Genomic DNA, 26,508 nt, shown 5'->3' on the forward strand with positions numbered 1-26,508 from the left:
AACCCCTATAGGACCACAATTTCATGATGAATGGACACAGGCATGCAGTCATGGGCACGATTGCACGAGGTGTTTGAAAACCTGTTTGGATGTATCGTGGCAGAATTGTTGCCCATCAGTATCAGAGAGCACAATATTTGCTACTGAGGATTGCAACAACTTCATGCACTTATGCCCTCTCAGCGTCAAAGAAGTTGTTTGACGTCCGAATAATTAGACAGATGCATAGGCATGATGGAAAATGTCTCTACACAACGTCACGTTGTAACCGTTTTGGGGGCCAGAGCATGGAATCGATACCAAACGTTTGTATCACCCACCCAGCGACATGCAGTTGGTCGACAGCGTTTAACCACACAGCGGGAAGACAGGTTTTACCTGACAGCAGCTAGACGTCATCACTTCGTGACTGCCACCTCACTCTAAAATGACCTGCGGAACGCTACTGGCTTTGAACTGCTACGAAAATCTGATTTGACAGACAAGTATCAGTCAGCATACAGAGTCTCGCACAGTACTGAGACGGCCCTTTACTGTCTACTGAACAACATAAAGACGTTAGTTGACTCTGGAGACATTACTTTGTTAGTCCTTCTCGGCAATGCTCCTACTGAAGAGCGAAACAATCTTCCCCTTGGCAACCATCCTGACACGTATTGGGAGCTGACGGGTGATCTGACTGATTATTAGTCACATGTTGTTTGTTGGCATTGTGTGGCACACGACAACAGAGTTTTGTTAATTAAACATGTCTTCACGTAATACTTTCTTTGGCTATTTCAACAGATGCACACGGTTTGACGTATTACCTTTTAAAGCGGTGATCGTCAGCAAACTTTGAGTAGTATATGTAGGTCTACTATTGGGCGGTGGAAAGATCGACCAAGGTGCTGCTGATAGGTCCACAACGAGGCGGTGCAGACAAAGTGAGTGAGTGAATGTAGCTCTTTTTGTAAAGTATTTAGTTTATACCAAACCGTGTCCGCTTAGTGAGGGAGAAAAGCCTGAAGTGACACAACTCGTAGATGTTTACCACTTTGGTGACCACTAGCACGAGTACTCACAACCTGAGGGTCATATTCAATACGATTGCGCTTTCGAGCCCACGATTAGTTGATCCTGCTACGACCAAGGGACGCAACTATGCACAGCGAACTGCGGCTCCTAGTGCTACTAAGCTATAACGCCTTAGCGCACGGACAAAGATTCAACAAGGAGTAAGGAGTCCCATATGATGTGGAGTAGATAAAGTGCATGAGAATGATGAGATACAGTGTTCGGGGAGTATTGTTGGCGTATGTGTGTTGGGGGGAGTAATGTTGATATCTGTTTGAGGGAGTAATGTTGGCGTCTGTGGTTGTCGGGGGAGTAATGTTGATATCTGTGTGGGGGGAGTAATGTTGGCGTCTTTGAGTGGGGAGTAATGTTGGCGTCTTTGTGTGTTTGGGGGAATAATGTTGGCGTCTGTGGGTGTCGGGGGGAATAATATTGTCGTCTGTGTGTTGGGGGAGTAATTTTGACGTCTGTGGGTGTCGGGGGAGTAATGTTGTCATCTGTGTGTGTTGGGGGAATATTGTTGGCGTCTGTGTGGGGGGTAATGTTTGCGTCTGTGTGTTGGGGAGTAAAGTTGGCATCTGTGTATGTGTTGGGGAGTAATGTTTGCGTCTGTGTGTATTCGGGAGTAACGTTTGCGCCTGTGGTTGCAGGGGGAGTAATGTTGGCATCCGTGTGTGGTGTTGGTGGGGGGTAATGTTGGCGTCTGTGGGTGTCGGGGGGAATAATATTGTCGTCTGTGTGTTGGGGGAGTAATTTTGACGTCTGTGGGTGTCGGGGGAATAATGTTGGCATATATGGGTGTTGGGGGAGTAATGTTGACATCTATGTGTTGGTGGAGTAATGTTGGTGTGTGTGTGTGGGGTGGGGTGGGGGTGGGGGGGTGGGGGTATTGTTGGCGTCTGTGTGTGTGTGTGTGTGTGTGTGTGTGTGTGTGTGTGTGTGTGTGTGTGTGTGTGTGTGTGTGTTTGTGTGTGTGTGTGTGTGTGTGTGTGTGTGTCGTCTGTGTTGGGGTGGGGGGTGTATTGTTGGCGTCTGTGTGTTTTGGGGGAGTAATGTTGAATGTCATTGTGTCTACGACCGCTTCCGTGGTCAAGGGGATAGAGCGTCTGCCCGGAGAGCGGAAAATCGGTGGTTCGATCCCCGGACACTTCATTCCAAAAGACGTTTTAGGCTGGTATTTGTTGTTACTCTGCTTAATAGCACCAATGGACTAAAAAAGCACTCGTCGGCTCACTTTACTGTGTCTGAGTGAGATATTCTTGTTAAACTGCGACGTTGTATCTCAGTAGGCTAACGAAATAAAACCGCCATTAGTCTGGACAAGGATAAGCAGCTACACACACACGCACACGTGTACATGTACGTCGCTATATAAGTGCAATAATCTTGAACGCATCATTAAACCTCAACGCGCCTTTTTGTAGTTACCGTTTCCCCGAGACAGATGCAGAGACAGTGGGACTACTGAAGTATTTTACTGCTGCTTCTCCGAGTCTTATTCTGACAACTTGCGGTGACCTCTCTTTTCAACATGTTAATGCGATTGGGAACCGATTTACAGGGTTTTTTTTATGTCTTAGGATAAGTCAGAACTAGCTTTCTGCAGAGGTTTAACAAACATATGCACATGTTAAGCTCTGTGATGGTAGTTTTATTACAACTTTAAATAGAAAGCGTTTAAAGATTCTTTATTGTCGTAATGACATGTCAGGATACATTTTCATATTTGATATAACACGGCCCTAGATGTTATTAACTTTCAGGTGTTGTCATCGTAATATACAAACTCAACCACCACCTCCCTCAAAATCCTTTTTCGGTTTCGCCTATCCTTGGTTCTAAAAGATAATCTCAAATAACAACAAAAATTATTCCACAGATGTGTTCATTGTGTAAATTGTGCACAAAGTGTGTTAAAGTTTAAGGCCGACGAATTCAACGTCGCATCGGCATTATTTCAGCCTTACAGCGACCAGCATTTTGGAGACTCCATGCCAAATAATCTCAAATGACGCTTGAAGTTGTTGGTTGTGTGTGTGTGTGTGTGTGTGTGTGTGTGTGTGTGTGTGTTGTTGTTGTTTGTTTTGTTGTTGTTGTTTGGTTTTCTTTGTTCTGTTTTTTTTTGGTAGTTGTTTTGTTGTTGTTGTTGTTGTTGTTGTTGGGTTTGTTTTTGTTTGTTTGTTTGTTTGTTTGTTTTTTTAGGGGGGGGTGTATGGGCGTTCGTTTTGTCATTAGGCTGGGGTGGGGTGGGGTGAGGAGGTGAGGGGGAGAGGTATATTCTGTTTACTTTCTAAGACAAGCAATTGTCCGTAATACCACAAACTATCGGGGTATAATATATATTAAATCAATATGTGTCAAAGTCATGTTATATTTATTGAAGCACTCTTGAAATACTTTGCAACCATGTGGAGATTGCCCTATACAAAACATGACCTCGCTAATCCTGGGTCACACGCGTATTAATAGGAAATAACTAAATTCATGGTTAAACAAACAAACACGTAATGGAATTTACATGATATTCACGAAACAGTACAATTATACCATTTTCATGCATTTAATATCTATTTGAGATTGACTTCCAAATATATCGAAACGTGTCAAGAGAACATGTTTTCTTGGCGTAGTCTGACAACTGCGTGAACAGTCTGACAGTATGCCGCTGTCACTCCGTTAATCGGGTGTCGTGTTTCTCTAGCTATGGCGTAACCATGAAAATAACAACAGCAGTAAGGGCGATTTTCTTGATTTTCATGCAAAAGTTACCCTTTCCTCTCTAAAAGTCCTTCATATTTATACTAGTGAACTCTTTGTAATTGCAGTTGCTGCGCTCTAAAGCGACGGGGCCGCTACCTTCTCTGGAGTACTTGGACTTGTCACAACTCGGGTTGGGTATGTAAACAAACTTCCCACATGTGTCTCTCGCCTCTAGCTACCGTGAATTTTATAATGATTTGAGTAGTGTTTGTTGACTATGGTTGTTACACAAAGAATGAAGACGATTAAGAGTATTTCCAAACATTCTAAACTAGATCTAACTGTTATAATTCAGGATCTGACGCTCTGAAAAAACATAAATTCTATTTTAATTTGTTCAGTTTTGATGTGATCTATCATTTTGACATTTGTGAATGATTAATTTCATTTCTGGTAGGTCGTATATAATTTTTTTTAAGCATCTCCGTACTTAGTTCGAAATGGTCATTTGTTTTTTTAGGTTTAATTAATTCAAATATGAAAAGACTTGAGAAGTGTTGGTATTCAAACCCGTAAGACTTCTGCCAATATCCTACCCCCTCAAAAGTATATATATTTAAAAAGATTGCAATATGACAGTTTATTTATTTAACATTTGGAGGGGGGATACAGGCGGAAGCTTTCCTTCAAATGTATTCAGAGTACAATGTGACTAATTAAATCTCGTTATAAATGCAGTTATTTGTTTGTCCAAAAGAGGAACCTCATAAAAAATAATATTTAAGTAATGTATTTTATTTAGTGTTTCTCATGAGGGAGGATTTGAGGACTTTTTATTTCTTTGTTTCTTTGGTATGTTACAATAAAACTAAACTTTGCTTTAATGAACCATGTGACCTCATTTGGCTACGCCCATGCAGATCAAAAGGCAAAAAAAATGGACTTTATTAAAAAAAATGATTTGAGTTTGGGGACATGATAACAAGAATTTTGTTTCAATATGTTTAATTTGAATTGAAGCCTCAAGTACATCTTGATCTTCTTTCCTAAGTTTGAAATTTCCTTCCACAGTATCCATCGAGAAACTGAGTAGTTGCCCCGAGCTCCAGACACTCAAGCTAAGAGGAAATAATATTTGTGAAGTTTCTAACTTGGAGTGTTGTACTCATTTGTGGCATTTGGACTTCAGTAATAACAAGGTATGTATTCAGTGATGAAAACCTGTGTTTATCTGAAATATTAATTGATGCTTCATTCAAGTGAAATAACATTATTTCACTCAAAAGAAGTAACCCTTATGTCAAAAACTATTCTCTGTTCATATCATTTACAGTATGGTTAAGATAATACATAAGAAATAAAGAACAGTCTTTTTTCTTTTGTCTAAGTACATATTTATCTCGTCTTGTGACCAAAAAAGTCATGGCTGTACCACACATTTAACGTTATGCTTGTGAAGATGTCCAATAAGAGAAAAAACTTTTGACAAGAAAATCCATATCTCCTATTATATTATGTATTATATATATTTTTTCAATTGTTTGTTGAATAACAAAGGGTTTTTATTTTTTAAAGTCATGTTTAATTGTTATATGAAAAATAAGACATACAAATCATGAAAATTGTCCATTAGAACAGCTAAACATATTTGCCCCACTAAATTTTTCAAACTAGAAATATAAAAGTGCTGTTTGAATGAATATGTACTCCTTTCAGAAATATTTTGTTTGTAAGGATATAACCTCAGATTAACCCAAAGGTTTTTTTAATTCGTTTATCCCCCTGACAGCTTCACCAAGAGAATCCTGACTTTAACAGTTCATAATATTTTTTATCTATTTTGCTTTTAGTAATTTTATAATAAGATACAGTATAAGAAAACTGACTTGAATCCAAGTTGTCTGTTTTAAAAGTGTCCACTCACCTCACTGGTCCATTTGATATTTTAGTCAACTTGCCTAAGGCACCATGATATTTATCAAGTTTAACTTTTTTCTACACATTCCCTCATTTATTTTGATTTGTTTTTAAAAATTGTATACCATAGCAAAGCAACCCTAATTCATTTACATGCAGCACCAATAATCATGATCATGATGTCGGGGCGGTGGGGTGACCTAGTGGTTAAAGCATTCCCTCATTACTCAGAAGACCCAGGTTTGATTCCCCACATGGGTACAATGTGTGAAGCCCATTCCTTGTGTCCCACGCCATGATGTCTGGAATATTGCTAAAAGCGGCATAAAACCATATTCACTCACTCACCCATGATCATGATGTTAATAATTTTGTTACACCATAATACCCATACTTCTGTACAGGGAAAGCTTGTTTTGTGGGTATGCTTATTTCCCCATATACTGGTTCCTGGAAGTTCCTGTTAGAATATGTTTTGAAGCGGAATAGCCAGTTTGAAACTAGTGACATAAAGCACGATAAAGCTGCCTTCTGATTGGCTAATCTCGACTTCTTGTCTGTCATTCCACTGGTTGTTCAAAGTTGGCATAAGGCCTGTCTGACGTGCCCCTTGTAATCAGATGTCCTCCGATCTTTGTTTATCAGTAGCGAGAACTAAGATCTGATTTTAAGGAGATTGGATATAGTTAAGTATGGAGCCATCTTTTCTTTTATTAACCATCCTTTTAGACACAGGACAATGAAATTATACATTCTGGATTATATTTCCTTGTCGGCATTTACAATTAGTACTGGGATGAAAATAATCAGAATGATGATCTTACACCTTTAACATGTTTTGGTTTGAAGGACAGCCATTGACAACGGTAACTCATTTTCAACTTCATATCAGCTAGCGTCTTTAATCTTATCTTTGAGTGTCTTCCCAAAAGGAATAGGGAGATTTATTGTATTTTCTTGTCATGTGGAGTTCCCCTTGTGATTAGGAAAAGTTGACACAAGATATCAGAGTACTTCCATCAACTAGCCATAGCAGTTGAATGTAATCATGTTTGTAACTGGCCTGGGGTGAAGGCATGGTGGACATGGCAGACATGATTTAGGGGTTTAAAATAACTTCTTGAACAGTTGTTGAATATCCAAGTTTTTCAAACGCTAGTTAGAATTTAATACAAGAGTAAGGACTTTCAATTTTTAAGCTTATCCTATCTCACATAATGCATTTCTCATTCTTCTTTTGATGCTAAGTGAAAACGTGCCTAAACATAGGTTTCCAGCTTCTAAAAAACATTGTTTGATAGGCATTACTTTGAAGTTGACGAATGACAAAGTAGACACAATTTATGGATAACGACTTCTTTAATTACTGAATTAAAGAAGTTGTTACAGTATTTATAGTAGTTGTTATCCATAAATTGTATCTGCTTTCTAAAAAACAATTAACTCGAACTCACCAGCATCACCAGGGGCACCTCCCATCAATCTGGGTCATTCACGCCTACTATGCCGTTCGACCTACAATCCGTGAACTCGTGATTTCCCCAACTTAATGGTTCTTAATGTCTTGGTATTATTTGGGGTCTGGCCATCATGGTTCTTTATTTACAGTTTCAAATTTTCTCTAAACTAACAAATCTCAACATGCTTCAACTTTGCTTCAATGACCCCAGCAATGATGCCTCTAAAGCAGTTTATGGAATTCTGGTCCAAATGTTATACATGTATATATTCATGGTTGCAGCATGTTTGTGCAGACATCATGACATTATATGTTTGTATGGACATCAAGACATTATATGTTTATGCAGACATCAAGACATGATATGTTTGTACAGATATCATGACATTATATGCTTGTGCAGACATGACATTATATATTTGTACAGACATCAAGACATTATATGTTTGTACAGATATCATGACATTATATGTTTGTACAGATATCATAACATTATATGTTTGTGCAGACATCATGACATTATATGTTTGTACAGATATCATAACATTATATGTTTGTGCAGACATCATGACATTATGTGTTTTTGCAGACATCATGACATTATATGTTTGTACAGATATAATGACATTATATGCTTGTGCAGACATCATGACATTATATGTTTATACAGACATCATGACATTATATGTTTGTGCAGACATCAAGACATTATATGTTTGTACAGACATCATGACATTATATGTTTGTACAGATATAATGACATTATATGTTTGTGCAGACATGACATTATATATTTGTACAGACATCAAGACATTATATGTTTGTACAGATATCATGACATTATATGTTTGTACAGATATCATAACATTATATGTTTGTGCAGACTTCATGACATTATATGTTTGTGCAGACATCATGACATTATATGTTTGTGCAGACATCATGACATTATATGTTTATGCAGACATCATGACATTATATGTTTGTGCAGACATCATGACATTATATGTTTGTACAGATATAATGACATTATACGTTTGTGCAGACATCATGACATTATATGTTTATGCAGACATCATGACATTATATGTTTGTGCAGACATCATGACATTATATGTTTGTGCAGACATCAAGACATTATATGTTTGTACAGACATCATGACATTATATGTTTGTGCAGATATCATGACATTATATGTTTGTGCAGACATCATGACATTATATGTTTGTACAGATATCATGACATCGTAGGTTTGTGTTTATATTATGACATCACGATTGATAGCATGTCACAAAAATTGTCCTTGTTTTCACTTTGAGTAACCTTACCGTCTGGTTGCTGGCAAAAAATACATCTAAACATCTAAACATTGCTAAATGTTACACAAAATAATTCCACCGTTAGTACGTTTTTGTAGGATATGAACTCAAAATGATAATTTTGTTACATGTGTCACTTGCAGGCTAAGAGAATTTTAGAGGTTGAAAGTTTGTGTCGATACCTTGACCTGTGGTCTCACAATCTTATGAAAGTCCACTCACTCTCGCCTTAATTCAATGTACAACCCCAGGAATGACTCCCTAATGAGTTTATTATAATATTTTGGTGTAAACAAAATCGTACAATGAATTCTTTCTCTATTTTGACACAGTCATAGATGTTAAATATCACTGTTCAATAAACCTGTAATCGCTAAATAATAAATGTAATAAACCATCTGAAGTTCATTGCATAGCTATTAACATGGCTACAGTTCTGTTGGTTGTAGTGGCCAACCTTTACACATACCTTAACTATGTTTGCTAAGTACAGTACACTGTTGTCAATATGAAATGTGTGACGAAACAAATCCTCAGTTAAGCCTGAGCCTGACTTGAGGCTATGTTATGTACAGTACTACCCTGGGTGTGGGGGGGCTGACTTGTGGCTGTGTTATGTACAGTACTACCCTGGGTGTGGGAGGGGCTGACTTGTGGCTGTGTTATGTACAAGTACCGGTACTACCCTGGGTGTGGGGGCTGACTTGAGGCTGTGTTATGTACAGTACTACCCTGGCTGTGGGGACTGACTTGTGGCTGTGTTATATACAAGTACCGGTACTACCCTGGGTGTGGGGGCTGACTTGAGGCTGTGTTATGTTAATTACTACCCTGGGTGTAGGGGCTGACTTGTGGCTGTGTTATATACAAGTACCGGTACTACCCTGGGTTTGGGGACTGACTTGTGGCTGTGTTATGTACAAGTACCGGTACTACCCTGGGTGTGGGGGCTGACTTGAGGCTGTGTTATGTTAATTACTACCCTGGGTGTAGGGGCTGACTTGTGGCTGTGTTATATACAAGTACCGGTACTACCCTGGGTTTGGGGACTGACTTGTGGCTGTGTTATGTACAAGTACCGGTACTACCCTGGGTGTGGGGGCTGACTTGAGGCTGTGTTATGTTAATTACTACCCTGGGTGTAGGGGCTGACTTGTGGCTGTGTTATATACAAGTACCGGTACTACCCTGGGTGTGGGGGCTGACTTGTGGCTGTGTTATGTACAAGTACCGGTACTACCCTGGGTGTGGGGGCTGACTTGAGGCTGTGTTGTGTACAGTACTACCCTGGGTGTGGGGACTGACTTGTGGCTGTGTTATATACAAGTACTGGTACTACCCTGGGTGTGGGGGCTGACTTGAGGCTGTGTTGTGTACAGTACTACCCTGGGTGTGGGGGCTGACTTGAGGCTGTGTTGTGTACAGTACTACCCTGGGTGTGGGGGCTGACTTGAGGCTGTGTTGTGTACAGTACTACCCTGGGTGTGGGGGCTGACTTGAGGCTGTGTTGTGTACAGTACTACCCTGGGTGTGGGGGCTGACTTGAGGCTGTGTTGTGTACAAGTACTCCCCTGTGTGTGGGGGCTGACTTGAGACTGTGTTGTGTACAGTACTACCCTGGGTGTGGGGGCTGACTTGAGGCTGTGTTGTGTACAGTACTACCCTGGGTTTGGGGGCTGACTTGTGGCTGTGTTGTGTACAGTACTACCCTGGGTTTGGGGGCTGACTTGAGGCTGTGTTGTGTACAGTACTACCCTGGGTGTGGGGGCTGACTTGAGGCTGTGTTGTGTACAGTACTGCCCTGGGTGTGGGGGCTGACTTGTGGCTGTGTTGTGTACAGTACTACCCTGGGTTTGGGGGCTGACTTGTGGCTGTGTTGTGTACAGTACTACCCTGGGTGTGGGGGCTGACTTGAGGCTGTGTTGTGTACAGTACTACCCTGGGTTTGGGGGCTGACTTGTGGCTGTGTTGTGTACAGTACTACCCTGGGTTTGGGGGCTGACTTGAGGCTGTGTTGTGTACAGTACTACCCTGGGTTTGGGGGCTGACTTGAGGCTGTGTTGTGTACAGTACTGCCCTGGGTGTGGGGGCTGACTTGAGGCTGTGTTGTGTACAGTACTACCCTGGGTGTGGGGGCTGACTTGAGGCTGTGTTGTGTACAGTACTGCCCTGGGTGTGGGGGCTGACTTGAGGCTGTGTTGTGTACAGTACTACCCTGGGTGTGGGGGCTGACTTGAGACTGTGTTGTGTACAGTACTACCCTGGGTGTGGGGGCTGACTTGAGGCTGTGTTGTGTACAGTACTACCCTGGGTGTGGGGGCTGACTTGAGACTGTGTTGTGGACAGTACTACCCTGGGTGTGGGGGCTGACTTGAGGCTGTGTTGTGTACAGTACTACCCTGGGTGTGGGGGCTGACTTGAGACTGTGTTGTGTACAGTACTACCCTGGGTGTGGGGGCTGACTTGAGACTGTGTTGTGTACAGTACTACCCTGGGTGTGGGGGCTGATAGTATCTACAGATGTCTGTGTGGCAGATTTATCTGTTAAAATGTCTGTAAGCCAAGACAGAAATATATCTTAAAGGACAATATTAACTACATTGAAAATATATTCTTTAGCATTTCAACGTAAGCCAGTACTGAAGATGATTAAATAACAGATTAGCTAAATGTCTAAAACCAGAGTGTCAAGAGCAACAATAGCTCAAGGAATGTAGCTTGTAAAGTATTATGCCCAAAATATATCATAACGGTTATAGCAGATTACCGTTCCAAGCAAGGCTGACTCGGGGGACAATAGGGCTGGCGGGGTATTATGTGCTTATCTCCATGTCTGAGGGCATGCATTACCCACGAGCCAGCAGATTGAGTTTGTCGACAGGCCACTACAATAATATTTTATCAGAATCAATTCGCGTGTGATATTATTGTGTGGAGACTATTATATTGCTTATACCACTACAACAATTTGCCAAAGTGATTCTAAGTCAGTTGATGTAATGTGTTAAGTCCTGTTAAAGTAATAGTTACTTCACGTTTGATTTTCTTTAATTAGCAATTATATTTTTGTGTGTAATTGTGTGATTTTAGAGATAGCGTCATGTGTTAGTTACTTTCTTGTTTCATGAATGATCCTTTCATAAAGTTTGCCAAATTAAAAACAATTAAATTAAAACTATTGTGTGTTATTAGAAATAGTTTTTCAACATAATATTGTTTGTCTTAATGTTTAACGATGTTAAATGTTAATTTCAACAGTTTTATTTAAGAAATTCACTAAAAATAATTGTTCCTCTCCTACCTTGCTTTCTATCTCTGGGCACATTCAACAAAGACAAAACTTGTGTGGCCTTGGTGTTTCTTAATTGTCTCTTAATACAAATCAGCTGCAATACATGTTGCATAAAGTACAGTTTACCTTGTCCTTTCTTGAGAATGGTGAGAATGTTGAGGTAAGACATGGGGCAAAACATTAAAGATGTACCAGTAATATGAATTTTGTTTTAAATATTGAATGTGTAACTGTAAATAAACAAGAATTCTAAGCTCAGACCTAGAAGAACCTCTTTATGACAGAAAGTCAATATTGAGCCAAAATCAAATAACATGCAAGCCATTGATCTGTACAGTAGGCTGTCATTGACTATATAAACATCAATACACTGTGTCTCCCGATACCTGATCAGAACAGGAAAGACAAATATCAATACATGTGTGATTATTACAGTTTACACCTTGAAATTAGGCTGATTTTCAGTAAAGTATTATATATGATTATGATAAACATGTAAACGCATTCATTGAAATTTCCTAAAGGTTATTAATGAACCCAAAGTTTATTTTTTACTTTGAGATACGTTTTGTGCACTCTCTATGGCATCAGTAATCAATATTTTGATGTGAAATTTGTCAGTTGATATTTTCATTCTGAAATGGGAACATGAGAACGTCTCTGCTCCAGCTGATTTGCCCTATGTATGTGTAGGTAATGAAAGTACAAGCATCATGAACATTTACTAAGAAATACAACGTCTCAGTTGAGATTTCCTACAAAAGTTCATGAAAAATCATCATCTTTCATGCACTTTAGCCATGTTTTTGTGGTACGTCATGTTTTACGTCCTAAACTTGCAAATGATAGAAGAAAATTATGGCTTTGTTGCTGAAAGTTATCATATGAATGTTTGTCATTACTTGTAATAAAATCTAGCGATCTGATTGGCTAGTCATCGTCTTGTGAAAACCAATACAAGGCGTTCATCCGGCCTGTACAGACATAACGTGTTTATGTGATGTCATCTGCTTGTCTGTCCCACTGGCAGCCACAAGGCAGACCTGATATTATCACACAAATGTACCTCCCCAGAAAAAACCCTTCTGAACAGTAGTCATAAACTTTTTCATTTAACAGTAGCAGGGTGTACAGAGTTGTATGAGCTGAAAGTACCCCATTGACCTTCGATCTCGAGGTGTACAGGCTTATTCGACTCGTAAACTCCTGTAATGACACAAATAACTCATAATCCTAACAGCTAACAATTTCAGACACATTTCTGTAACAGTAAAATTTGCCATTTGACCTATAAGGGCCTTTACCATACCCTGTCCTTTACAGGAAGTGTCATGTTCATTTGTTTATTCTTGGTACCCCCTACATACAAGCATTGCTGTAGCCATCAATACCACCACACTGGAGTATTGATGTGCTCTAGTGATGTTTCAACTTGTCATTGGGCAGTGCATGAAACACTAGGAATCGGCCCCCTGCATGTTTTATCACTAGACCCGAGTTGTAAAATTCTTTCTGTCTCAGCTGACAATATTCCATTAGAATGTGCTAATGATAATCAGCTGATAATGCCAAAGACAAGTTTGGGAAAGTAAGCTCAGAACAGTCTGGCATCACAATTGTTGGTGCACATCAGTGATTTAAGTGGATGTGCTAACATGGTAAATAAACATTAGGAAGCGTCAATGTACAACTACAAGTAATAAGTATTTAGATGAAATATATTCCTCATCAAAATACAAAGATAAACATAAAACATGAAGAACATGAGCTATGTCATCTTCCCAAGGCAAGAGAGTTGACTGACAATAAATGTCCAGTTTCCACCCTTGCCGAACTACGCTGGAATTCCGGAGTTACATTTTGGCTGGGTACCACAAACTGACAGATATATTGCAAATCTTTTCCTATTTTTAATCAAGATACTCCATATTACAATACAGATTTTGATTATCAATCAGACTGGACACCGCCATTTTGTTTGAAGCAAATGCAAGTGATATGAGAGGTGAAATCTGATTGGTCAATAGCAGGGACTTAAAACGGACATAACTTGTAGTAGTCAGTGGTGGCGCTATGATCAAGACTGGAAATTCCAGGCTAGTTCGGTAAAGATGAAAACTGTATTTTTATTGTCAGTTTACACCCTTGTCCTGGGAAGATGAAGTTATGTAGAGATCATGAATGTTTCCAGCACCAACCTTGCACCTTTAAAACAACATATTGCAATAAGCATGATAAGGAAAACTGGATGCTATTATCTAAATTATACAAATATGTAGTACCAATAATTGGAAGCAAACTGTTTAATGTTGTTGGGTGTCCTTGGCCATCCTACTCTATGTGAAGAGGAAGGCATTTGTTTTCTATTTCTTTCAGAGAAAGAACATAACTGATCTGGGCTGTCTATCAAGCACAAATGAAATAAGTGATGTGGGGGGTTTTAGAGGGAGCGGGTAGATTACGTTGTAGTTGCCCTATGATATACGATTCCTCAAAAAGCATTTGGTCCAAGTAACTTGAACATAATGATATGTGAATACTGACTCTCCCCTCTAGATCCAATGCCTGGATGGGCTGTCAAGGTTTCTGGCTGTTGGGACTCTCATCCTGTCCAGCAACAACCTCACGTGGAAGGAACTGGTCAAGATACGACATCTTCATATGCTCAACCTCAGTCTCCATGGCAACCCACACCTGGAAAAAGATCCCTATTGTAAGTATCAGAATATTTTGAATGATTTTCCCTTTTTTCAGTTTGAAATTATTGAGAAATAATGTACACAGTGGAGGCTGTTTCTGTATCGGTATGATCAGCTGTCTCTGGTGTGTCTGGGAAACTCATTTCATCCTAATCCAAATCAGTGACCCAGTAAGCACCACAATTTGTGGTACAGAGTTGTGCCCCTTAGATGTGCCATGATGTGCTGTTCCTGGGTTCCAATTGTTTTCCAATGATGATGGCTGTCATGTTATAGCTGGACTGACATATAATAACTTACATTGATCTCACTAACTCTTAACTCCCATGCTTTCTGGCTTGCTAGAACTGTGGAAACCGATTAAAGGATTTCTGATGTTCTTTTTGCATTTGCTTTTGCACATGGCATACCCTGACATGCCTGACAGTGTTTGTTTGACATACAGTACCATCTAAAATGTCATGACATATCTGACAGTGTTGGCTCAGCACTTGAAATGTTATGACGGACCAGACAGTTTTTGCTGACAAAGTTTGATGAATCATTCCTCTGTATAAGGACTGCATGTACTGCAAGTCTCCCTTTAAAAGTGTTGGCACCTCTGTGTTATGTCTGGGTCTGTCGTAGATCAGTGACTATAGCCATGAACTTCAAGTCAGCATTACCAAGGGAGTGTTAGGGTTTTTTAAATGATAGACTGACTATTGTAGCTGCAGTAGCATTCATAGTGTGTAATACAAACCATGCCAGTATGATATTGTGGCAGCTACACAATGAAATATCAGTCTGTATTGATCAGTGTCTGGGTAGTGGTAGAAACTAGTCTATATTAGTCACTAGCTCTCGTGATGTCATATCTCAAAAAAATAATAGTGTTTAAATACTGTATTTTTTACTGGTATTATTCTTTTAGTATTTCAACCATTAAACATTAGGTTTTGGGACTGATAGACATTATATCGGCAGATCCAGAGCGAGAGTTCTTGGGGTGGCCATCCCCTTGTTAACAGCTCATGACATTTTGTATGCTCATTTTCTACCATGATAACATGTTGATTTGGTTGTTAAAGTACAATTATTAATAAATGGTTCAAGTGGAACCCCCTTTTCAAAATCCTGACAAGGTCATTGTTGGTATTGAAATTAACCGAGTCCTGAGGTCTTTGATGTTTTTTTCACCATAACATTCTAATCTCGGAACCCTCTTAATATATTTTTGTTGAAGTTATGTAATTTGCCAGTGATATTTTGGCTTTCTTTCTCAATTCAAACACTGACATGCCTGGTATTTACAGCATGCAAGGCCACGACATTCAGGCGTCCTCTCCACCTAGTGCTGTAGTGTGATGGATTATCTGTATGTGAAATATGAATAGTCAGACAAAAAATGAAAAAATAATGTATTCTTTAATGAATTTGAAATGGTGACAACTTGTTGCATTACATGGTTGCTTGGAAACATAGACTGGCTTCTCTGCCAGAGCTTTATGATGTATAGAGGACGGTGTCTTCAGCATCAAACAGTATTCCCAGTCATCTTGTTTTCAGTGATGTTGGGATATGCCTTTTGATTATTCCCACACACTGGCATTAACAGATCTGTCCCTTTTGTGGAAACCTCTATGCTTTTCTTGATGTAAGAAGTCAATTTCCATGCAACAGTAAGCATGGTCAGGCAACTCTTTTATTTATTGTTTTGAATCACAGATTCAACAGACTGGAGCGAAAAGACACACTTCAAAAATTAAATAGAAATAGTTTAAACTTATTTTTTATTTCCTAACTTTGAATAAATATATATAAAATAAACAGATTCAACAAAAGTCCTATACGATGTAAGTATTAACTTTTGAAGAGTAATTGCTCCAAATCCATTGTATCTTGTCTCTGAAGAAACGATTGCCTACTGAGAAGAAAATACAGGTCATGGTAAAAATAGTAACAACTGCTCTGACAACAGTATTAGCATTTACTTTTCCCCATTAAAGCAGTCAACCCAAACAAGTTCATGCCAAGTAGAATATAAATATATAATATTATGTTTATTTCGACGGACCAAAGAAAATTGGGTAGCCAAAATCACCGAGCAGCAGGCTGAAAAAGTGATGTTTGATTTTGAAGTTGAATTGTGTGTTTTTCTAATCCTTCAGAAATGGAGCCATTGGTTTGTCCAAAAAATCAACATCTATGACAATAACTTCAATGACACTGGAGCCATTGTAAGGTCAATCTTAGAGACCATTGAGACAGTAACCCTATATTGAATATGTTTATTGTGTTGTATGTGCATTCCTTGCTTATCTGCTTCATGTTATATTCCATACAGTAAACATACACTTAATCACAGGAATTATTGTTGACATGTCCAGAATAAGTTGTATATTCCTTATCATGTTTTACCTGTATGATATACCAGAGATCTGTGAGTGATCACCCAGCCCGCTGTGACTAATTACAGGTACCGGTAGTGTCTTCCTCGATTGCTCGATGTACATATCTCATCAGTAGCAGGTCAATATCACCCGTCAATCATCCAATAATCACGTCTTTGATCAGCAAATCTCCCCACCTTGTCATAGGTCACTTGTACACTGTAATCGTCTCACTTGATCGTGCATTTCTGGGTACATGTTGGTGTCTGTAGCTTGTCAATAGCACCGTGATAACATGCTTTGTTGGCTACAGCATTGTACAGCTGACATGTATTGCATGTCGGTTCAGATTGGTAGTCTATGTGGCTTGTTGTACTTTCTTGTACTAAGTAGGCTTGCACTGGTCCCAGCTTTTGAAAATTGGTGTCTTTGAAAGAAATGTAGATGAAAATCTAATAAGTATTTTTTTTATTGATGGTTATGGCATGTTTGAGGTTGATTATTTAGCAGGTATGGTGGTAGTTGAAGGGTGATTAACTTATTTGGTAGCTTTTTGATATTTCATTAATTAAGATAGTTACATAATACCCTTTATCCATTTCATCTGCAGTCATATAGTTCAATTAAGTCTTACAAAGACATGATGAAATCGGCAAGTTACCGTCATGAGGAATTATGTCCTCAACACAATAAGAAGCCCCTTCCATGTGGGGATTCCAGGTTAGACTAGGTCCGGGGCAACCTATCTCTTTCATAACTAAACGGATCTGGTGGTTAGGCTTAGTGACTTGGCTGATTGTATGTCACAATACCCCGACAACATGGAGCATTGCTTACAGTTTAAATCTCTAGTTTGTCTTTATTTATTGTCCGCGGACATGTTGTCGTTGGAAGATTGCTGAGTATGCTGTTAACAAACTGCCCATCACCTGAACTGTTATCATTAAGTACAAATGTAGACAAAACTGTATACATAGATTTGTGTTATGTTTGTCCTCTATGTAAGGAATATCACATTCAGTTATTAGCAGAACTATTAACATGTAACTTGCATCCCAACCAGCTTGCTACAGCACCCACCCCAGTGTAGCCCCAGTACCCCGCAGACATGGATCCTGGCTGTTGTAGTCTGCTGCTGCACTCAGTCATGTACAGGATACCATGATATAGCTGGAATACTGCTGACTTTGGCATAAAACAACTCACTCACTCACCCACTCACTCAATCATGTAGTTTCACTCACTCACCCGTCCAAATCCCACTCACTCACCCATCCAAATCCCATTCTTTCACCCATCCAAATCCCACTCACTCACCCATCCAAATCCCACTCACTCACCCTTCACAACCCCGCTCACTCATCCAAATCCCACTCACTCATTCTCTAAAATCCTACCCATTCACTCACCCAAATCCCACTCACTCACCCATCCAAATCCCACTCACTCACCCATGTCAAGTGATTGATGAGCATTGATGAGACAAGTCTTATTTCAGTTCTTATCTGTATCAGAGACCATTTACCGATATGGTCTCTGTCTGTATGTAATGAATTTAGACCTTCAGTTTGCCAAATGTAAGCAGGTTACATGCTCTGAATGGCCCCAGGTGGAGATCACAGCCCTCTCTCAATTCAAGTAGTTTTTCTTGTCATAAATCCTGATGATAAACCAATCTCTATTGACAGGTTGACAGGAATTAGCCAGTCTCGTGAATATTCAAGTGCTATGAACAGGAGTATTTAACTGATTTCTATGCAACTAACACATGTGGATTTCTTTGATATTGAGGTGGTCGTGCTAGATTACACACGGACAGGTTAAAGGTCGTCAATCAGTGTTGTTCCATGTTGTCTGGGTTGTATGTGTCGTAAACAACATCTGTCAGTTATACCCATATGTAGGTATTCATGTACAGTAAACTACGGTTATAACGAACACGCTTATAACGAACTGACGGATATAACGAACTTACTTTTTGGTCCCGACTATTTGCTGTAGTTATGCTGTATATATGCTTATAACGAACTATGGTTATAACGAACTAAAATTAGTAGTCCCTTTGAGTTCGTTATAATCGTAGTTTACTGTAGATTAAATGAAACACCATGACAGATGTAAAAACTGATTTAGTTTGTTGTTGTTTGTTTAGTTTCAACATGAGAAATAATTGGGTTTTTCTCTACATGACACAAAAGTAGTCAGACTGTATACAACTGTAGATGAACTGAAGCCCACACCTGTTCCCAATACCTTCACTGATCTGATAATTTTTAACTGCATGATTTTGTATTGAGATAAGATATTTTTTCAGCTACAGCTTCAAAACCAGATTTATTTGACTTAAAACTTTGAGCCTGTATCCTTTTTGAAGAAAACCACCTTGCAACAATGTAAGTTTTGTGGCAGGCTATTTCTTTTTTATCAACACTCTGAAGCATAACAATCTCTGTCAAGAATTTTCAGGGACAATTTATTTTTTTCAATTTATTGTAAAGTTGATCAAAGAAAAAGGAATTCTGTTTCCCTAGTCTGACTTGAACAACTTTCAACCTTGAACACCTTATTAACCTTGAGTGACCATTGTAGCTGGAGATGCTGCCTCATTGAACCCCATGTCCATAAGACTGTAAGGGTGACATTGATCAGTAGATCTATTGCCACCCAGCACCTCATCTGGTACCAGCTTCTCCATGTTGTGTGTTCTGTCTGCTGTTGTATGGAGTTCCACCCTCGTGATGTCGCTTTTTGTATCCTCTGACAATCACAACAATAGACAAGAACTTTATTGCCCTGATATAGCCCTTGCCCATTGATCCTGGCCAGACGAAATATACTCCTGTCGTCTTTGATTCTTTCAATTCCGTTGTCAATGTCAGATTTTGTCAATATGTAATAAAGCTGGTTTGGCAAATGGCTTATCTCTTAATAGAGGCGGGCTTTCTTTGGACGAATAGATTGTTCCATGTCATCCTCTAGAACCTCTTGACTTTGCTATCAAACCTGTGCCAGCAAATGTCATTATGCTTTGGTTTGTGTCTTGTATTAATTTTGTGTTTTACTTTGACAATTCAATTAGTTTATTCTAAGAAGGGCAACTGTTAACATGGTTCAAATTGTTTTATCGATTTCTGAAACGTCAATAGGTTCTGTTTGAGTATTGGAAAACTTTGTATTTGAAATACATCTTAGGAATAGATCTTAGCTTTTTTATGTCATCAAAGTTGTAATTAAGTGTTGGCATAACAACCACAGTGGGATCATGTTTATGGCAAGCTGAATATTGATGTCATAACATGTACATCTTAAGGGAGAGAATTTGTGGATGTCAACTTTTTTATTATGAGGAAGACAATGTTACGGAGTATATGCTTACCCCTTCAACAAGTGAATAAACCTGATGGAGTAAGCCAGTGTTCCCACTGGCTTTTTAATCTGCCAGTCCTGGTAGACTGGCAACTCTAACAATTACCACATCGTCCTAATTTTTGTCAGCCCCAAGTTACAACAAATAAAAAAACATATGAAAATTACCTGGTTTTAAATTCCTTCAACATCATGTTCAATGCAGTGTATGTTCTTCGCTGACAAATGCAATGACATCATCTCTGAAGTAACTTAGTCTCATTGACACATCATTCACACAAAGTTCAGTCACAAGTTTCTCTCTTCTTTTGAATATTATACTTTGGTTCGAGACTGAGTCACAACAAAATATATATTTAACCTGGAAGCAAAACAAAATGTTATTTCCTTACAATAAAGACAAGGTGATGGTAATAGACAAGCTGACTTTGTTAGAAAAATATACTTATATGAATATCGCTGATATTAAACAATAAGGATTTATAAGGTACTTTATCTGCCGGTCCACGGGTACTGACAGTCACATGAATTTATTTTAGCCTAATTTTACTGGTAAAAAAACTGGTAATTACTGGTAAACGGGAACACTGGTAAGCATACTCCAAGCGTTGTGTTCCTCATAAAAAAGAAATTGACATACAGTAATTCTCTTACTTATGTGTATCTCTTCTAACTGCCGTTCCAAGACTTGATGTAAATAGTAGCCATGAAGAGTGGGTTCAACTACAGATGATCAAATTACGTACTATATCAAGCACTTACATCAGATTTTGAACAAAAGCAAAAGGTATCCTGATATCTGACAGACTTCTAATGTGTGAGACCTTGGTCAACAGCCATAGCATGCCAGGAAGCAATCCATTCCAGTCCATCGTCCTGGAACTGACTAGAAATACACACCCTAGTGCACTGGTTGATAGCCGTGTTACGAGTGGCGCTCACCTAGTTATTTGCACTTAAAGCAGTAATGTTTCAGTCCAGGGCGGAGCTGCTATTGTCACTTGTTACTTATATGGCCAGCACTTACCTGCCTGAGCAACTGTTTTGTGTAGGGAAACGCTGTTCACTTTCAGTGTGAAATGGCTTTTGTAGATTTGGTAGCAGATAAATGGTGCATTATTGTTGTGTATTGTCTTCAGCTGGATTGAAGTTTGTAATGGCTGTAAAGTGATATGTGTTCAAGGAATGAAATGTTGTTACAATTTCTACAGGGGAAAATATGTATTGTTGGTTTTAGATGTGACTGATGCATTCTGCACTGTTGTTGAAGTATAGGGTACAGATGTATGGCACACTGGATCAGACAAGGGGTAAACCATCTTAGTTGAATGCATTTGGGGATTGCGAGAAAACATCAGTTTTATTTAATGACAAGATTTAGCATCTGTTTCACTGTGGTGAACAGTGATGGAAATGATTGCACAAGTAGAACAACATGAAGAAAGACAGTATGCTCTCAAGATACCTACAACACTTCCCTAACTAGCTGGGTAGTGGGTTTTTTCTATTCCTGTTTTGGTACAATGACCTTGACCTTGGAATTGCCTGGAGAAGTAATACTGAACTGGCCTTTATATGATGATTGTTTCAGATCATTTAGTGAGTGTTTGATGTTGTATTAAGCTATAATTATCTAGAAAGTTTTGATGAATTTTGATCTGGGAAAAGTGGAATATTAAAGTTGTGCCAAATACAGGTTGGAAATCCTAATTGCATTGGAAAATTCCTGATGTAGTAAAACTGTGGATGGTGTTGAAGCAGATGCAGGGTCAAGGCCAGCTGTTGTGAGCTCCAGACAGTTTTATAATGTCTCTCAGTCTGACAAATCTGAATCTGTGTTAGCCATCCAAGAAGGTCATATAGGGAATACAGTCAGAATTGGTTCCCACTGCTCCATGCTTTTCCAAGGCGATTGTATCCTCCCAATACACTTTTTAACTTTTTCATTGGACCCCAACATGTGGAGGTCGTGTCTTCTTTCCAGACATGATTATGTATAGGCCGTTGTAATACAGCAGTAATATTGACGTTGTCAGTATCACACGGGTTTGTATACACAATGTTCCTGTATGAATACAGACAGCAGATCGGCAGTGACGTCGCTATATTTAGCCAACAGAACAAGCTAAGGCCTTGCTCCATTGAGAGGGATACCAACCAGTGCTCATGAGTACAAATGGCAATATTTCTTGTAATGTGTGACTTGCAATCATCTACTCAACACAGGCTAGGGTCCACACACTATTCAGGCACTGGGTTTGTTAAGTCTCATTAGTTAAACACGGCCTTGTTTCCTTACTTGACTAAATATAGACACTACCAATGTGTAGAATAGCCGCCTGCCCACTATCCTGTGGCTGGCAAAATTTTGATCGGGCTAAATGTTCTGAAATGTCCCGAGTCCAAATGGCTACTGAAATTTTAATGGGGATTTTTTGTGCCCACCCCTTAGTTCATTAAATAAAAAATTGATCTCCCATTTCTGTAGCTCAATATGACCATCAAAAATAAGAACAAATGTAATTAATATCCAAAATTAAACGATGTGATATTAGAGTTATCCTCTGTCATCTTGTTTGAGTGACTGTCGTCTTTGTAACACTATGTATAACAAACATGTTTTGTTTGGTTGTAATTTTGAGTTTAACCAATCACAAGCTTTGTTACTTAGCGAACTTGGACCGTCCATGTCAAACGTGGTGGGGAACAAAACTGTCGCATTTTTAAGATTGTGAAATTTGAATCTGGCCAGTAACATTTGAGGCTAGCTAGCCCTCTACTAGCTTACACTCTATATTGGCCTGTCATGTATTCACGTGAGATGGAGGAACGTACTGTACACAAACCTGTGAAGTATGGAAGATGTAATGTGGATGACCTTGGCACGAAGCATCTCACAGACAAGAATTCTGGAATTCAGTTTTGAAAGTTTGTCATTGTGATCATTTTGGTTGTTTCAGATAGGATCCATGTGATAGACTGTCTGCCCAATATCTGGATGCTAGATGGAAGAATTGTCACTTGTAAGTTGAAAACTTTGTAATACACTTGAACACACAGGTGCCTTGCTTGGTCCAACTATTGGTGCTTAACAAAAGTCCATGGGCCAATGGAATTACATTTAAGTACCGGTTGGTTAAAACATCAACAGTTAAATTGATGACCAAATCAGACTATTGCTTCCTTAATTACTGTATTTTCTTGAGTATAGTGCGCACTTTTTTTTCCAAAAAACACAGCTGTGGAGAAGGGGGTGCGCATTATACACGAATTAATGAGTTTTGATGTTTTTCCCCCCCAAGGAAAGACATTACCGTGAGCACGTAACACCGGAAATACCACGTCAACAAATCCATACTGAAGTTCGCAAATTATTCATGTAATTACACTCTCTGGCTATAAAAAGTGTTCATTGTATATCTGGACTTATGTTTGTAACTTATTTCATTAATTTTTTTCAAAATTCCTTTTTATTATTGTTTTAATTAATTTCGTCGAAATCGTGTGTGAAGCGATCGGAAGATCGCACAACTCACCGTTATTAACAGCAACCACGGTCAGATTACCGCTACTGACGCCTTGAAATGAACTTTAGTTGACAGAGAATGGATACATATATCATAAATGCCATACTTTGATTCGTTAAAAGTCATATTTGTTTTTGTTGGACGATTCTATGTCAACACGTAATTCTCGCGATCACGTGCACGGTAGCCTTGACGGTGACTGGTCAGACTGATTCCATGTAAAAATTAATACCCGGCAATAGTGATCAGCTGCTTCGCTTAGGGTTATTATTATTTTTCCCCGCCACGAAGTGGAAGGGGGATATAGGAATGGGTGCCGTCCTTCCGTCCGTCCGTCACATTTCGTTTCCGGAGCAGATCTTGAAAACCGTACCATATTTCTTCACCAGACTTGGCACATAGATAGATCTAGTGGTGAACTGGTGCCTTTTGATAGTTTGGGATTTTTAAAAAAGTTATTTTTCGAGTTTCCATGGCAACGACTTTGATTTAGACTGAAAATGGCGGTAGTCCTCGTTTCCGGAGCAGATCTTGAAAACCGTACTATATTTCTTCATCAAAATTGGCACATAGATAGGTCTAGTGGTGAACTGGTGCCTTTTGATAGTTTGGGATTTTAAAAAAAGTTATTTTTCGAGTTTCCATGGCAACGACTTTGATTTAGACTGAAATGGCTGTAGTCCTCGTTTCCGGAGCAGATCTTGAAAAACATACTATATTTCTTTACCAAACTTGGAACATAATGTCATCTCACAGTATTGAATACATTTCCTTTCTTGTTGGTAAGTTCTGCATTGCTTGAGTGTATGTTCCTCCAAAATTGTCATGGACATATTTGTTGCATTCACTGACTAACTTCATACAGAAGCACAACTCATTACAAATACAACAGTGTAACTGATCTTAAACCAACTCAACTGTATAAACAATATATATTCTTGTCAACCATACTCTGTACTTCACTTGCTTCATAATGGTGTTAGAACCTACACCGAAACCATCGCTCCTAATTGTAATAAAGAAGTTGTTCGTCCATATGCCTCATCCTTACTCATTACAGATTCAGTAACACATTCTATCATACACTGCAGATCGGAAAACAACACCAGCATAACTTTTTTTTAGTGCTGCAATTAGGCCATTTACAAAAAGGCCCAGTGAACATAGTTCACAGGAGCTAATGCATTGCACACACCTGACATGTCATACTGGCGGGGAATGTGAGTATTTCATGCATGTTTTAAATATGTTTAGTAAAAGCTGCATCTAAATTAACAAGATATTGGAATATATTATTCCTGATAAAAAAATAGTTTCAGATACAACTTTTGCTGATCCTTGCATTAAAATACTGTAAAGTTATATCATTGGGTGTGTCTTGACCGAATCACCGGTAGATTCCAAGAAAACGTGTGTACAGCTGATTGCTGTGTCCGGCTTAGTTTACGAGAAAATACACAAGGTAATCTTAATCCCTGGATATAAAACAATGCCTAGCAGAACCAAAAAATACAATTTAAACGGTAAATCAACATGTCTGGTGATTTTTTATCTCAAATTTCGAATTTGTACTGACAAAGTTTCTCATCACCCGTTCGTTTGCCGGACTTCACTGAAGGGATACGGTGTACTTTTTTTCTGCGCAGAATATTCAAATTTCTTTTTTTTCCAAAAATATTGAACCCGCTAGAGGGGGGTGCGCATTATACATGGGTGCGCACTATACTCAAGAAAATACGGTAAGCAGCAACTCCTTTAAGAATCTACAAAACCCAACTCTCTTATTTATTTTTAATGATGGACAGAAATAGCTCAGAAATCTGAAATGTTTAATGATAAGAGTATTCATCTACGACAACATTCTATCGGGTGTTCCCCCTGTCCACCATTAGAAGCCTCTGTGGTCTGGTGGCAGAACGTCCGCCCAGGGAGCGGAAGGTCGGGGGTTCCCCCTGCCCACCATTAGAAGCCTGTGTGGTCTGGTGGCAGAACGTCCGCCCAGGTAGCGGAAGGTCGGGGGTTCCCCCTGTCCACCATTAGAAGCCTGTGTGGTCTGGTGGCAGAACGTCCGCCCAGGGAGCGGAAGGTCTGGGGTCCCCCCTGTCCACCACTAGAAGCCTCTGTGGTCTGAAGGCAGAACGTCCGCCCAGGGAGCGGAAGGTCGGGGGTTCCCCCTGTCCACCATTAGAAGCCTCTGTGGTCTGGTGGCAGAACGTCCGCCCAGGGAGCGGAAGGTCGGGGGTCCCCCCTGTCCACCATTAGAAGCCTCTGTGGTCTGGTGGCAGAACGTCCGCCCAGGGAGTGGTAGGTCGGAGGTTCCCCCTGTCCACCATTAGAAGCCTCTGTGGTCTGGTGGCAGAACGTCCGCCCAGGGAGTGGTAGGTCGGGGATTCCCCCTGTCCATCACTAGAAGCCTGTGTGGTCTGGTGGCAGAACGTCTGCGCAGGAAGCGGAAGGTCGGGGGTTCCCCCTGTCCACCATTAGAAGCCTCTGTGGTCTGGTGGCAGAACGTCCGCCCAGGGAGCGGAAGGTCGGGGGTTCCCCCTGTCCACCACTAGAAGCCTGTGTGGTCTGGTGGCAGAACGTCTGCCCAGGGAGCGGAAGGTCAGGAGTTCCCCCTGTCCACCATTAGAAGCATGTGTGGTCTGGTGGCAGAACGTCCGCCCAGGGAGCGGAAGGTCTGGGGTCCCCCCTGTCCACCACTAGAAGCCTCTGTGGTCTGAAGGCAGAACGTCCGCCCAGGGAGCGGAAGGTCGGGGGTTACCCCTGTCCACCATTAGAAGCCTCTGTGGTCTGGTGG

At 39.8% G+C, this 26,508-nt stretch overlaps 1 protein-coding gene across 1 annotated transcript in view; it reads left to right on the forward strand.

Annotated features, from left to right (window-relative positions):
• The first annotated feature begins 3,717 nt into the window (after positions 1–3,717).
• The window catches only part of LOC139479020 (uncharacterized), a 79,678-nt gene continuing 56,887 nt past the window's right edge, over positions 3,718–26,508 (forward strand). The window contains exons 1-5 of the mRNA XM_071261752.1: positions 3,718–3,788; positions 3,882–3,951; positions 4,828–4,955; positions 14,301–14,457; positions 23,142–23,204. Coding sequence (XP_071117853.1) covers positions 3,771–3,788; positions 3,882–3,951; positions 4,828–4,955; positions 14,301–14,457; positions 23,142–23,204 — 436 coding nt within the window. The 5' untranslated portion in view covers positions 3,718–3,770. The remainder of the gene's footprint in view (positions 3,789–3,881; positions 3,952–4,827; positions 4,956–14,300; positions 14,458–23,141; positions 23,205–26,508) is intronic.

Source organism: Haliotis cracherodii, unplaced genomic scaffold (genome assembly GCF_022045235.1).
Source record: "Haliotis cracherodii isolate W230 unplaced genomic scaffold, xgHalCrac1.p SCAF_4, whole genome shotgun sequence".
Taxonomy (NCBI): Eukaryota; Metazoa; Mollusca; class Gastropoda; order Lepetellida; family Haliotidae; genus Haliotis; species Haliotis cracherodii.